The sequence below is a fragment of the Rutilus rutilus genome (genome assembly GCF_951802725.1).
Source record: "Rutilus rutilus genome assembly, chromosome: 8".
Taxonomy (NCBI): domain Eukaryota; kingdom Metazoa; phylum Chordata; class Actinopteri; order Cypriniformes; family Leuciscidae; genus Rutilus; species Rutilus rutilus.
The window spans coordinates 1,911,207-1,927,880 of record NC_140222.1 but is presented as its reverse complement, the minus strand read 5'-3'; the positions used below and the strand labels follow the sequence as shown (position 1 = coordinate 1,927,880).

The 16,674-nt window shown below is 35.8% G+C and overlaps 1 protein-coding gene across 1 annotated transcript; it reads right to left on the bottom strand.

The window, feature by feature from the left end:
- Positions 1-2,658: 2,658 nt before the first annotated feature.
- Positions 2,659-9,825, bottom strand: LOC311295738 (guanylyl cyclase-activating protein 1-like). Its single transcript, XM_084417243.1, has 4 exons — positions 9,528-9,825; positions 6,996-7,145; positions 6,137-6,227; positions 2,659-5,443 (listed from the first exon to the last, which is right to left on the bottom strand). Exons 1-4 carry the CDS (start codon positions 9,723-9,725, stop codon positions 5,304-5,306), a joined length of 579 nt encoding a protein of 192 aa, XP_084273369.1. The 5' UTR covers positions 9,726-9,825; the 3' UTR covers positions 2,659-5,303.
- Positions 9,826-16,674: the final 6,849 nt, after the last annotated feature.

The window sequence follows — 16,674 nt, the reverse complement described above, 5'->3', positions numbered from 1 at the left end:
AAATAAACCAGATTAACTATGTAACATCTTATTTATATATATATATATATATAGCAAGCTCGTATATTTAAGTTTAGTAATTTCACTTAAATGACAATTAATAGGTCATTTTAGCAACATTATACACAATGATAACATTTGGATTTCATACATTGATTTTTTATTCAAACACAATCCAGCGTCTCCTCGTTCCTCTTTCATCCTCATAAATGTGTTTTAGGTGGACAGATTAATACAGGACAAAGAACATCAGAAATACGATGTTGTTCCTGTTCAACAAATGCTTTTTAATCTTCGCTGTTGCTTCAGTGCAAATGAGCAAGCACTGCTATTAGTTGTGTCGTGACTTGTGTGACTTGTGTGTTCAAGTGAGCAGATATGAGCAGATTTTGAGCGATACGCTGTATTTAATATATCATAAAATCTGCTAAATCTGCACAGATTTGTTTTACACGAACTTCCCCAGTAAAGTGAGTAACATAATAACTAATACGCTCGTGATTTGACAGAGTTTCCCGCCACAGTTCATTTCAAAACCTGCATATTAACGCACAGTAATATCAGAGTGACTTGTGTGTGTGTGTGTGTGTGTGTGTGTGTGTGTGTGTTACCTGAGTGTCTTTTTGTCGTTTTCCCGTGTGTGTGTCCATGATCTCCGCTTCAAATGTCTTCAGTGTGTGTGAGCGACTGAGCGAGTGTGTGTTTCTGCAGTCCAGTGTCAGTCCTTATGACGTCACAACCTCAGAGACATTCCAGAATCGTCATCGCTCTGTCGCGTCACTGCAGTTCTCACACACACACGATCATACGCTAATGTAGTGTGTCTGTGGCTCATGTGTGTTTCTTTTTATACATTACATGGACATTCAGCGTTCAAGTGGAAATTACCATTTAAATAAGTAAACAAGGCTATAAAGCCTTATTATATATTCGTATACAGATATACAGACTTCCTGCCACTTTTAAACATTAATGAAATATCATTTAATGAATTTAACGGAGTAAACCATTGCATTTGGCTAATATTTCAGAAGGCATTATACATTGAGGATTCTCACCCGAAACTCGACGCCATTTTAACAGCAAAACCTAAACTCAAAGAGAGCTGCGTCACACAGAAGGCGGGAAAACTGAGGGATTTTATAGGGCTAAATAAATGATTTTTCATTAATACAATATAATAATAAAAAATGCAATAAATCACATATGAATACTTAATTATATGAAAATTATTATACATTATTCAAATGTATGGGAACACTATGAATATAAATATTTACATATACTTAATAAATAATATATATATTCTAAATAAACTGTATCTTGATCTATGAAACTGCCAACGTATGAAAATGATTCTTATGGACTTTTATAAACGGAAGTTTTCGTTATTTCAATATTTCTTCCGATCAGTTTCTCCATCGTGAGTTCATGAAGCAAACCGACCGTCACCACAACATGTAATCGCTGCATCTATTCTTATAAATAAAATGCCACATATATATTTTATATATATTAACTTTTTGTATTTATTATTATATTTTTAACATATTACTAATATACTATTATTACTATTTAATAGCCTATCGGCTCTTAAAGTGAAGAAAGAATAAAACTCGCAATGCATCGGCTATTCCAGCTCTGAGGGATGTGTATTTGTCACAAAAGTGTTTCGTAAACACGAGCAGATGTCTAAAGCATATTCACAAGAGTTAAAGAAGTTATAAAAACGTCAAACTATCAAGAAATCAGAAGCATAAATCAATTTGAAAACCCAGAATTTCCTTCATGTTTTAGTCAAATACTGCCACGTGCTGGAGACGTTGTGTAACGTAGAAAACTGCACATGCATAATCTAATTAAAAAACAACCATTTTAACATTAATATAAAATACATTCTCCGTGACTGATGCGATCTCTGTCATAGAATACCGAAAGATATCATTAATGCACATACCTCCCTTTCTAATCACACCTTCCCTTGTAAGCAAACCATTTTATTGAATTTAAATGTGCTTTATAAATAAATAAATAAAGACTTACTGCATGATTTGTATTATCTGCATAAGTACGTAATACAGATATTACTGGTAATGTTATCTACTCTAGACTGTAATGTAGAAAACATGCATTTGAAACGATATTACAGTGAAAAGCGCTATACAAATAAATATGAATATGAATTTGAGACTGCAGTGGAGAGTGAAGATTGTTAGTGTTTCTAACGTACATATGACACTTTCTTTAAACAGGGTGCAAAATAAGATATAAAACTCTTAATAAAGGATTTATATATATATATATATATATATATATATATATATATATATATATATATATATATGCTAAAGCTAAACTAAGTAATGATGTCACTTCTTGGTCTGTCACTTTAAATGACCTCTTGCTATAATGCATTTTACAGGTTGTTTAATAGTGATTTAATGTTTAATGCATGTATAAGTGATCAGTCTTGATTACTGTATCCTCACTAACTCTAATCTATGAGTTCAGGAGAACAGATAATCCAGTCCAGCTGAGATCACCACAGTAAAACACGGTAAATACTGTTAATATCTGATGTGCCGAGGGTTACACCTCCTCAGTCGAGCTCATCATCTTCATCATCTTCATCATTCCTGGCTGTCCATCATCAAATCATCATATTAGAGTAATTTCTGAAGGATCATGTGACACTGAAGACGAGTAATGATGCTGAAAATTCACAGGAATAAATTACACTTTACTGTATATTCACATAGAAAACAGATGATTTACACTGGAATAATATCTCACACAACAACTTTAATATACTAGCTTTTATTTGCAGTTTTCGTGTTGGTTTACTTTTGTCTGTGTAAGCACCTTGAGAAGCTTGCTGTAAAAGAGCAATATAAAATAGAGTTTATTATATTCACTGTAAGAAAGTGCTGACACTACATGTATTAAATGCAGTTTGTAGTTTCTCCTCTCTGTCGCCATCTCTGTTCGAAATCTGCAATTGCAGTTATTCGCGGATTATCAGCTTTACGTGGGTTGTGCCTCGGCTCGGCACAGCGCGGATGAATCCGGTGTTTTGAGGAGAATGTGCGTCTGTCAGTCGCCGCCGGTGTGGATACGCATTCGCAATCACAGATCCTGCTTTTTGGAAGTATGACTGGAAAATGTCATCAGAACGAGTAACATCCACTTTTGTTCTGAGCAACTAAGGGGAAAAAAGCATCGCAGTAAATCTTACGATCACTTTTCATTTCACGTCAAATTGTTAATGTTAAAAACATCAGCATTGCGTGACATTTAATGCCCTTCCGATATTATCCTTGTTTTCGCATGAGTCTCTTTTTTTCTCCGAAGTCCGAAGTCTTTCGCATTTTACAGCGGGTGAATCTCCAGCTGGTGATCGTCGTTTGAAGCTTTCTGGATCCGCCATCATATTGATCAGTTTAATCATATCAAGTGCTGTGAGAAAAGGCTATAAATCTCCAGCATCCTCACACTCACAGCCGACTAGCCGAGACTCTTCTTCATGTGGACAGATGTGACGGAATGACGCTTGAATTTCCCGCTGAAATCCACCAGTCCCACTGGAGTAAAACACATTATTACAAGCCGTCGTGAACCGAGCTACGGCAAGCAGAGAGTGTTGAACACTGGCTGGTGATGTACTTGCTCAAACATGTATTTTGGATCATTTTTAACCCAAAAAAGCTCCGGACTGCAGCTTTAACTAAAACTAACTCGTTTTTGGCCGTTAAAATAAAGCTGAAATAAAATAAAATAAAATAGATAAAAAAGTATGGTATATATATAAATATTAAGAATTAGTATTATGACAAAAACATCAAATTACTGAACATGAAAATATAAAAAATATAAGCTTATTCACAATAATAATAATAAATACTTAAATAGTATATAAATAATTCTAAAATAACGCTGATTATTAGCGTTATGTTACGTGCATTTTATATGAAGATTTTATTACAAATATTTGGGACATAAATACAAAATTGCATTGATTGTCAATACCAGGGGCGGCGCTAGGGCTGGGCTAAGCGGGCTTAAGTTGTTTTTAAAATGTTTTTAGTAAAGCCACGAATATTTTGTAACCTTGTCTTTCTCATAGAGCAAAACGATTAATCAGAAAAACAAATGTGAATAAGATTACAGCTGCCGCGATTACCTAATCATGAAAAGTGCATATTACGGTTTTATTTATATTTTTCCCTTTGCATTAAAGGAACTTACGACGCGCTTTTGCAGCGTTGAGCATTGCAGCCAATCACAGACATGTCTGTTGAACGCATCGGCCAATCAGAGGTGATTAAATGAGTCGCTGTGCTGAAGACATTATATCATTATTATTGGCAATAAACTTAAGATGCGGATAAGAGATTCACTGCAATATATATTTATAATTAATTAATTCCTTTAAATAAAAATACCCAATTTTAGTTTGGGCTAAAGCCCTGAATATCCACTGACCTTAGACCCGCCCCTGGTCAATACGATACATCATGTCACATATTTTGAGGCTGTTTATAGTTATTATTCTGCATACAATGAACAGTTTCAGGCTTTTATTTTGAAAAGGGAATCCAAGTGTAATAACATTATCAATGTGTCCTACAAAATATAATACTGCAAGTTTTTTTCCACAGAAAAATAAATGTAATTCATCAGCACCGATAGCCTCATGGGCAAGTGCACCGACATGTAGCGCCGCTGTGCTTCAGGCGACCCGAGTTCGAGTCCTGGCTCGTGGACCTTTCCGGATCCCATCCAGCCTCTCTCTTTCGCACCTCACTCCCTGTCTAGCTACTGTCCTATCCTAATAAAAAAGCAAAAAAAACTCACTGACTTTAGACTAGGTTTCTCCTGGTCAGTGGCGGAATTGTTTTCTGAAACTGCAAAATAGCACCAGGGAACATTTGCGCTGGAACACGCCTCCTCTTTTCGCTGAACCGCCCCCGGGAGCGCAAGTTCATTCCCTAATTTACCGACGTGCGTCTGTGGAGGGAAAAGTCTGCTGTGCGCGGGTGCAAAATAGGAATGACACATGCGTCGCTGTACAAAGTCAATTGCGCTGGGTGCGAGATAGGGCCCATAGTCACTAACGTAATTCTGTGAGATTACAGGAGAATAATCAGCTGTTGGCTCTTAAAGTTCAGTCCGAAACAGTTAATCCTGTTAATATCTGATGTGTCGAGGGTTTAAACCTCTTCACTCAACAGTCGAGTCCAGACGCCGCTCACAGAACCAGAGCCAGCGCTACCGTCATCATCATGATCTCCGGCTGGTCTGGGTCAGGTGACCTTCTGCTCAGGGTGGATCTCGCTGTAGATCTTGTTGACGATATGAGACAGATCTAAAGTCTGGGTCAACATCTTCAAGAGCTCCTCGTCCGCTTGGATTCCCTCCATGAACTCATCCAGAGACAGAACCCCTAAACACACACAGTTACAGATTTATACTGTAGCATTAGCATTTTAATGAGCATATTAATTCAGAAAGACAGATGCATTGCAAAAACTCCAGTGAGAAATGAACTCTTCTGGGAGTTTATCTGAGACCACACTCAAGAGTGTTAAAAGTGTTTCAAATAAGAGTGTTAAAGGAACACTGAAGCAGAGTTAAAGTTAATGAGATAATTAAGTGATTAATTGAGTGATGATTGAGCGTTGTTGAAGACACCTGATGTTCACAAGCTGAATCACCAAAGGAGAAAAATCACAATTGTGAAGTCACCATTATGATGATCAGTGTTTGCTTTAGTTGGGCTCTTGACCCAAATAACACAAATAACAATGTTAAACTGTAACTGAGTTGTAATAGCAAGATAAACAAAGAGAAAAGACAATAAGGTGGTGTTGGTTGTTTTCACATAATAATCATTTGATCTGAATCACTGAACTCATTTAGAGCCTAATCTCTGAGTTAGGGTTACCCTACTGATTACAGCAGCACTGGGACTCTACAGCATAAGATGGATAAATGGATGGATGGATGGATGGATGGATGGATGGATGGATGGATGGATGGATGGATGGATGGATGGATGGATGGATGGATGGATGGATGGATGGATGGATGGATGGATGGATGGATAGATAGATAGATGGATGGATAGATAGATTACCATCTCCATTCAGATCAATCTTGTCGAACACCATATCAGTGAACTCTTCTGCTGAAACCTCCTGCTCTATTCCACTAATGGCTCGAATGGCCTGAAGAGGAAAAACAACAGCAGATGAAAGTGAGTTCAGTGAGTCCTGAGGATCCTCTTATGCTGCGTTCATACCAAACGCAAATAGAGCGTCTGGCGCGAGTGATTTCCATGTTAAGTCAATGTAAAGACGCGTTTACGTGCATCTGGAGATCCTGCGGTGCGAATGAGGCATTTAGCGCGGCGCGACGCGAATCGAATTCGTCCAGTTCGCGCGAATGACGCGAATTGAGCATCTGCCGCGATTTTATATGGTGCTTTTTGTGCATTTATGAGTTGAAAAATTTGAACTTTGGCGTCAGTTCGCGCCGCGATAACCAATCAGGAGCCTGCTTGCTGCTATCACGTGGTGAAGTGACGTGATAAACGGGGGCAGTCCCGCTTTACAGTTATTTTATATGTTTGGCCTCAACTTGATTTCAGTATATGAGACATTCATTTTGTACTGAATGCTATTTATTCCATATCTAAATCTAGATTATATGAAACATTATTATTCTAATGTAAAGACAACCAACATACTTTAGTGTATAAGAACATAGTTCGTGTCTGGACAGTGTTGTGTGAGAAAAAAAATGGATTCAAAATGTTCAAGCGTCCAACTAGACGCGGTAGACGCGAATTTGACGCTCTATTCGCGTTTGGTGTGAAGGCAGCATTACAGAGACTCAGAGTCATCATCAGATGATGTTCAGCACAGATGGAGGGTGTTACTGGTTTAATCTGGTTCCTCCAGCAGGAGGCGCTGAAGAGAATCACGTCCTCAAACCTTGAAGATCAGCAGCAGCTCGTCCCGGTCGATGCATCCGCTGCCGTCCATGTCGTAGAGTTTGAAGTACCAGCGTAACTTCTGCTGAACGCTTCCCTTCAGGACCAGACTCAGAGCAGCCACGTACTCCATGAAGTCTATACAGCCGTCCTGACCACACACACACACACACACACACACACATCAAACTATTATACTGGACCACATATGGATCTGTTTTACACTATATTGCCAAAAGTTTTGGGACGTCTGCCTTTACATCACATGAACTTTAATGACATCCCATTCTTAATCCTATCTATCTATCCGTTGTGCTTGATTTTATGCAACTGTGGCCATGGGAGTGATTGGAAGACCTGAATTCAGTGATTAGGAGGGGTGACCCAATACTTTTGGCAATATAGTGGCATGTACTCAGCTGATATTGCATAATATTATTAGTTTATTTTAGTTTGTTTATTTTAGTCTCCATGAAGCTGATCCACACAGATCCAGCTCACAGAAATAGAGCAGCAGAGATTAGAAAGCTTAGAGTTCAGTGTTGTTAAACATGATTACGACTCGTTCACACCAACTAGAACGATAGCTATATTTACCTCCACACAAGCGTTCTATTATAAACACACAACAGTTGTCTGTCACTTTAAAGCAGGATGGATTCTGATTGGCTGTCAATGTTTCGTTCTCGTTCGATGTTATCGTTCATCAGTGTCGTCGTCGTTATATCCATAGTGTGGACTTTCCTTTTCTCATGGAAATAGAACGATTATTAAAACATAGAATCTGTTGATGCCCCGCCCCTTCTCGAACTAAACCCCGCCCCTTCTCGAACTAAACTCCGCCCCCTTGTGCAATTATTCTGACTTGCTAGTAATGTTTATCAATATACCAATGTATGATTTTTTTATTTATATTAATTTATAAATTATAATTCTATCATTTTATGTTCATACAGTGCATTTTAACATAGAATGAACTATATTGAATATCACATATTTTTTCTGGTGACAAATGAAAGCCGTGTTCAGAAATAAAGTCTCGTTCTGAGGACACGAACCCCTCAGTTAACCAGATTAGCGGCTCTGATGGGATTCAGTGAGGATCTCTGACCTGTGCAGTGCTGCTGTTTAGCTGACTTTACCGTATTAGTGTATATATCTCATTACCCACAATCCTCAGCTGAAGGGACGTGAGGAAACGCACCTCATTTAACCCTCGTTATATCAGCACTTATGCTGACTTTACACTTACAATTACCTGAAACTCCTGCTATAAATATTAAATAATTCATTACTTTCCTGAAAACAAAACTACGTAACTTACAATGAAATATCAATAACGTTTTAAATATCTGAATAACCAAATATTATTATTATTATTATTATTGTCATTAATAATAATTGGGTGGTTCCTGGTATTCGGTGTCTTTTTGCCATCATAAAATCATGTAGAAAATCAAACTCATTTTGTTTGGTCAAGCTCAGGTAAATAAATATCACCTTTTATTAAGCAAAATAAGTGAAATGGAGGATCACAAATGTCCACCCTGTTATAGAGACAAATGAAATACTATGGTTGTAGTTTATGGGCTCTGTGTACCTTTAAAAGCATATCAGTTTATAAAATATCAGAAAATATTAATATTGTATAAGAATTGTACCTACTTTCTCACAAACGCATAGCCTAATTTTACTTTTTTCATTTATTTTTTGACTAAAAGGTGTTTTTGTTTACTTTTTAAAGTACTGTGATATTAATACTCCAATAAATAAAAAATTTCACTGAATTATTAAATATTTATTTTATGAAATTATTGTAAAAAACACAAATGCTAAACAGGATGGAAAAAGTGATAACAGAGTGGACAAAATAATAACATCCTATCGCTCACATAACCAGTTACATCATTACTTTAGTTTGAACTGGATTTAGAAGGGAAACAATAATGTAAAACATTGCAAAACCTTGATTATAATTGCAAAAAAATAAATAATTATAACTGAATATATTAGAAAGAATCTTTTCTAATATATATCCAACATCAACAAAAAACACCTATAGTATTATATTATACAGTATTTATCATGAAATTGGGATACAGAGCCCTGGGAACAGAGGAAATTTGTGATAGGGCCTTATGGTGGTTCAAAATACTGTAAAATAATAATAATAATAATAATAAAATAACCTTAATCAACTTCAATATGCTTAGAGTTCAAATGGTGTTATGTATGCCTAAGACAGGTTTAAAGTTGATATTGTTCGACATTTTAAGGCAGTAAGATCACGATCTTTACTGGTGGAGACACAAAAGGCACCGAATCCCAGGAATGATCCAATTATTATTATTTTTAAGCGAGGATACAAATGGAATGACTTGATGGAAATATATATATATATATATAAATATAAATACTACATAGTAGGCTACATTTATAATAGCATTTAAATGAGGGCGATATGAAAATGCATAATGATATTATTAATGATAACAACAACAAAAAACCAGTAAATAATAAATGCGTTTCTTACATCGTTCGCGTCGAAGGTCTTGAACATGGTCGTGACGTACGCGTTTGAGGACTCTGACAGATTCTTCAGCCCGAAGAACTTCTTGAACTCGTAGAACGTGAGCTGACCGGACGGACACTCGGTCATGAACTTCCGGTACCACTGGTGCGACTCGCACGCGTTCAGCTCCTCCAGAGACGAACCGGGCGCGTTCCCCATGATGCCGCTGTACCGGAGGAGGTCCGGGAGAGATCGCGCGTTCGGTCCTGGCCCTGGGTTCCCCTCACTCACACACACACACACACACACTGACTGAGAGACGAGCTCAGCGGGACAGAGTTAGTGAGTCCCGACCAATCCCCGCGCGAGGGGCCCGGGATCACCGCTGACGTCACTCTCCTGAATTAGCCCAAATGGTCAGCTGCACACAGCTGAATCTATCTATCTCTCTCTATCTATCTATCTATCTATCTATGCATCTATCTATCTATCTATCTATCTATCTATCTATCTATCTATCTATCTATCTATCTATCTATGCATTTATCAATCTATCTATCTATCTATCTATCTATCTATCTATCTATCTATCTATGCATTTATCAATCTATCTATCTATCTGTCTATCTATGCATTTATCAATCTATCTATCTATCTATCTATCTGTCTATCTATGCATTTATCAATCTATCTATCTATCTGTCTATCTATGCATTTATCAATCTATCTATCTATCTATCTGTCTATCTATGCATTTATCAATCTATCTATCTATCTATCTACACTGTAAAAAAATTCCCCGTTAATTTACAGTAAACTACAGGCAGCTAGATTTACCTGTAGAATGCTGTAATTTTACAGTGAACCTGCTGTAATCTGAAACAACAGTTTATTACTGTAAAAATGTTCCCGTTAATTTACAGTAAACTACAGGCAGCTAGATTTACCTGTAGAATGCTGTAATCTGAAGTTACAGTTTATTACTGTAAAAAATATTACAGTACTGTGCTGTAGAAAATATAGGCTGCACAGTATAATACTGTCAGGTGTTCGGCTGCATATACACAAACTGTGCATTACTATAAAGTGTATTAAAGTACTCTAAAATGTGATCTTTACATTGTAACACTACTAGAATCTGACAATTTAAAATTTGCATTCTAAAATAAAAAACACTGAAAATTGCTTGCAAACAAATGACTCAAACAAAAGATTACCTTAAAACATGCTTTTATTAAAGCTAATACCTTTAAGAACAACACAACACTAGATAAACTTTTAGATTTATTCTCATAAAACATTAGATAGACTTTTACCATATGCCTTAAAACAGGCATACATAATTACATATACATACATAAATACATTACCTATTCATAAAATACTCTTAAGTACTCTTAAATACTCTTAAGTCAGGCTTCAATGAACACTAGCCAATTATTTTATATCAAAACAAATAGTTTATAAAATATATATCAGCATTTTATACTTTTGGACTGATGGTTAAAGTCTTTTTCTGCACAGGTTTCCCAATTATTTTACACACCTGTTTTCTCTGTGCAGCTTTGGTTCTCTTTTCCGGATTTATTCGAATAAAGTATCTGAAAAATAAGAGGAGAAATTTTTCAATTAAAATGATTTGCAGTGTATAATTTTGATTATCTAAAAAATTCCTAACCAAAAACTACTGGATAATTCACTGAAGACTTGGAATTAACTGTGGAGATCATACAGAGTACATTTATAGTCAGTAGATTCTAGCATGATGCACATAAATGTGAATCTTATCCTGATAAACGAAAGTTATGTGTCAGTCTGGAGTGTTAGCTTTGTTTTAGAGAAACAAAATGCAGACATGTCTAATATGACATACTTACCAAGAAGGATCAAACAAGGAGACACAGGCAAACATTTTCTCAAGGTCAGCAGGTTTGGCAGACATCTATTGGTAAAGAAAACAATTTAAGATGACTGACAGTATTTGTATCTGCAAATTAAAAATTAAAAACTTAATGTGCTACTTGTTCCTTATATTCTACAGAGCCAATAGGCCTAACATATTCAGAATATGAATGGTTTATGTAAAAATTATAATTTTCTCATTTACTTACCCTTATGCAGATTTAAACTCTAATGATGAAAAAGATGATATTTTAATGGAAAAGCAATGTCTGTTTGTCCCTACAATGGAAAAGAAGAGAATCGGGATCAATAATGGGGAACACCATTAGTCATAGTAAATGAAAGATAAAACTAGCCTAATTTATACGGGTCACTTGTTTCAATTTGTTTCACCATACATCTAGTGATTGGAGTCCAGTTTTTGATGCTTTGGTCTCATATCTTTGATATTACATGAAACAACTGGTGACTTAGATTAAAGGGATAGTTCACCCAAAAATTTAAATTAGCCCATGATTTACTCACCCTGCGGTCATCCTAGGAGTATATGACATTTTTCTTTTAGACGAATACAATTATAGTTATATAAAAAAAAATGTCCTGGCTCTTCCAAGCTTTATAATGGGAGTGAATGGCAAGTCCATACAAGTGCATCTATCCATCATAAAAGTGTCCCAAACTGCTTTGAGGGGTTAATAGAGGCCTTCTGAAGCGAAGTGATGCATTGGTGTAAGAAAAATATCCATATTTATACATTTCTAGACTAAAATAACTAGTTTCCGCCATGCGGCCATACGCATCGATTTACGGCGAAAGTTGTTTGTTTGTTCAGCCCTGTTTGTTTGAACTGGCATAAGTCGACTTGCGTATAGACATCTGCCGGAAGCTAGTTATTTAAGTCGATAAAGTTTTAAATATGAACATTTTTCTTACAATAATGGAACACTTTGCTTCAAAAGGCATTTATTAACCCCCCCGGAGCCATTTGGGACACTTTTATGATGGATAGATGGACTTCGATGGACTTAAAAAAAATGGTGCCCATTCACTCCCATTATAAAACTTGGAAGAGCCAGGACATTTTTTAATATAACTCTTGATTGTATTTGTCTGAAAGAATAATGTCATATACACCTAGGATGGCTTCAGGGTGAGTAAATCATTGGGCTAATTTTCATTTTTGGGTGAACTATTATTTTAATGGTACTGTACCTTTACGTTCCTTTTTGAGCTTGAAGGTTTGGTCCCCATTCGTCTTCCATTGTTTGGGCAAACAGACATCATTTCTCCATAACAATATCTTAATTTTTCCTCCAAGAGAAAGAGACAACATAAGGTTAAGTAAATGATGAGAGAACTACAATTTTTAGGTGAACAACTATACAGGTGTTAATAGAACAAGCAACAGGCAAACTCACAGTTCTTTAAAGAATGAGTCCTTGCTTCTCTACAAAGTTAGCCTTCAGGAGTTTATCTATAATGACAAGGTGAACATAATGTAAAGAAGAGATACCTAAAAAAATAGTCTTAATTAAAAAGAAAAATCTGAAAATTATCGACATTCCATCCATCGATCTGTTATGCTGCTATTTCTGTAGCGGTTTGAACATGCACGTTCACAGTAATCACGCAAGATTTATGAATTTTGATCATACCTCACCTATCTTTTGCTTCAATATAGATTGGGACATGTGTCCGTTGCATAAACTGTGCATGACGGTAGCAAATACAAACCAAATGCAGTCTGAGTACATGCTAACGAGCTCACAGGCATATGCTATCGTTTTACTCGGTTACTTTTCCATGATTAAAACACGCTATCCTGTCATCTAATTACACTTCACTGGATATTTATACTGCAGGGTTCTCAAGTTTTATCAAAAGCTTGGAGTGAGATCACATGCGGTTAGGGGAGGAGCCCTAATGGAGCCCCGCCCCTGCCTGTCCCCGCCCCCCAATTTAACCCATTGTTCATAATTAACCAGCACAAATTGAAATTATAACAATTGGTAAATCTGATAAATGACAGAGCAATTCATCACATCAAATATACTATTTAATGTTATATTTCAAATTACAAATATACAAAAATATAACAAATTGCTCCAAACAGTTTGGAAAAACAAATCTTTTTGCATTTTGAATGTGTCTAGTCGAAATGGTATAATGATTTATTGTGTGGTGGGACATTGTGAACAAATGACATATTAGAGTATTAAGGTGTGTGTTTGTGTTTGTGTGTGTGTGTACACAAGAGCAGGGCTGGACTGGGACAAAAAAATCGGCCCTGGCATTTTGGCCCAGACTGGCCCACTATATAAACACCACCCATCTTTGCACGCCCTTAATTGCATACCATCTCCTATTCCTTAAAACCACTAATGCCATGTAATGAGTGAGTATAGGAACGAGTGAGAGTTAACAGATGAAATAAGTAAAAATTTGACATTTATTAATACAGTTGAACTATACTCCACAGTGATGAATCCTAAAACAAGCTATAAGCTGCATTGGCATAGCAATACCCGTGTTTCTTACAGGATTTTTGGTAAAATTGTGGTGGGTGGACCTCTGTCCTTCTGAGAGTTCAAAATTAAAAGCTCCAAACCATATTCAGTGTGCCAATTAAACAAGGAAAAATGTAAAACTCTTTTAGTTCCAGTGTCTATTTACATTACACTACATAATAATGTTATAATATTAATCCAATGACAGTAATAGCCATATTTTGTAAAAACAAATGCACTAAAAAATAAAGGAAACTTTCATAATTAGATTTGTACCTATTTCTATACTTGAAAGAGATAAGCACATGATCTTTTATTTTGACGGAAACTGCATCAAGCTTTTATTTTGGCGGAAAACATGGTTTACAAACGCCTCTCATTAAATTTCTAGTGAATTGCAGTAATCGTCAACTATGCAGATGTGGAAATAATCTGTAACTGGGTTATGGGTTCCTACACTCATGACATATCCTAAGTGTTTTGAAAGTAGTTCTGCTTACCGCGGACTCTACACTTTCTCATCTCTCTCCTGATCCAGATCCTCCTCACTATCATCATCATCACAGGAGCTGATGAAGGGCAGAAAACATACTGTATATTCTGACACAGTTTACAGCGTCTGCTTTAAGGGCCTGTTTCTATTGTTTCGCGATATTTCTCTGCACATTCCTTGCGTTTCTTCTCCATCTCGCTGACTATTCTGACAGATACACACTGACACTGCTGCACGCTCGCTCACTCGTTTAAAGTTGTGATTGGGCCAGCCCAGTGTCAATCAAGGAAAGAGCCAATGGGCCGCTGATCTACGTGTTTCATGGGCTGGTCTGTCAGAAAAAAAAAAAACTAACGCTGACTTTTTTTGACCAATGCATTACACCAGCACAAACCCAGCGCGTTCGCGCGATGTTGTTGGTTACCTACTAACGAACGTATGGTGCGTGTGCGTGCGCCTCGTACACAACGTTATATATAAAGCTTGCAGGACAACTTGGTTGGCATTGCTTTTTCAGCGTGAGAAATACATGGTGTGGCGTGTGAGCGTGTGAACTGGTTGAATTGCGTGTGTCTCACGGCCAATGCGTGAGACTTGAGAACCCTGATACTGTATGTTAATATTTAGATGTAGGCCTACTTGGTAACTTACATATCAAATCAAAGAGTACTGGTAGTTGCAAATAACATCAGCAGATAATTGACGGTTTGAATCTCACGTAAAAAAATTTAACCACATAAGAAAAAAATAACACAATTTCACTCGGATTTTTACTCGGATAAGTTAAGGAAAATGTGCAAGTTGAATAAAAGTTGCTTACCTGTTTGAATGTGATACTGATGACAGTCTGTACAATGGGCTAACTTTCCTGTGGTATCTTCCGGATTAAAACAAAGTCGCTTCATCAGACTTAAATCACAAAAACATCACTGGATGTTTAATATTTATAAGTAATAGGTAGTTTACGTATAAAATAATACTAGGCAGAGCTGCAAAATGACCTCATGCAGATAAACTAAAATGTCTTCCTAAACTCATGTGCATGGAAAAATATGGTATTATACTGTTAAATAACAGTGTCATAATGTTGCTGGTCAACACACAATTTGAAGCGACCAAGTTTTCCCATAATGCACTGCAAAAAACAGTAACTTGCAGTTATTACATGAAAACAGCATTTTGCTGTTAAATTTTCATGTAAATTTACAGGATTTTTTTACAGTGTATATCTATGCATTTATCAATCTATCTATCTATCTATCAATCTATCTGTCTATCTATGCATTTATCAATCTATCTATCTATCTATCTATCTATCTATCTATCTATCTATCTATCTATGCATTTATCAATCTATCTATCTATCTATCTATCTGTCTATCTATGCATTTATCAATCTATCTATCTATCTATCTGTCTATCTATGCATTTATCAATCTATCTATCTATCTATCTGTCTATCTATGCATTTATCAATCTATCTATCTATCTATCTATCTATGCATTTATCAATCTATCAATCTATCTATCTATCTATCTATCTATCTATCTATCTGTCTATCTATGCATTTATCAATCTATCTATCTATCTATCTATGCATTTATCAATCTATCAATCTATCTATCTATCTATCTATCTATCTGTCTATCTATGCATTTATCAATCTATCTATCTATCTATCTGTCTATCTATGCATTTATCAATCTATCTATCTATCTATCTGTCTATCTATGCATTTATCAATCTATCTATCTATCTATCTATCTATGCATTTATCAATCTATCTATCTATCTATCAATCTATCTGTCTATCTATGCATTTATCAATCTATCTATCTATCTATCTGTCTATCTATGCATTTATCAATCTATCTATCTATCTATCTATCTATGCATTTATCAATCTATCAATCTATCTATCTATCTATCTATCTATCTGTCTATCTATGCATTTATCAATCTATCTATCTATGTATCTATCTGTCTATCTATGCATTTATCAATCTATCTATCTATCTATCAATCTATCTATCTATCTATCTATCTATCTATCTATGCATTTATCAATCTATCTATCTATCTATCTATCTGTCTATCTATGCATTTATCAATCTATCTATCTATCTATCTGTCTATCTATGCATTTATCAATCTATCTATCTATCTATCTGTCTATCTATGCATTTATCAATCTATCTATCTATCTATCTATCTATGCATTTATCTATCTATCTGTCTATCTATGCATTTATCAATCTATCTATC

Excerpts from the sequence above, each read along its gene's own strand:
- LOC311295738 (XM_084417243.1), bottom strand. The coding sequence starts at position 9,725 with ATGGGGAACGCGCCCGGTTCGTCTCTGGAGGAGCTGAACGCGTGCGAG. Across the intron at positions 6,228-6,995 it reads AGCTGCTGCTGATCTTCAAG|GCCATTCGAGCCATTAGTGG; the intron begins GTTTGAGGACGT and ends TTTCCTCTTCAG. Across the intron at positions 5,444-6,136 it reads GATTGATCTGAATGGAGATG|GGGTTCTGTCTCTGGATGAG; the intron begins GTAATCTATCTA and ends GTGTGTGTTTAG.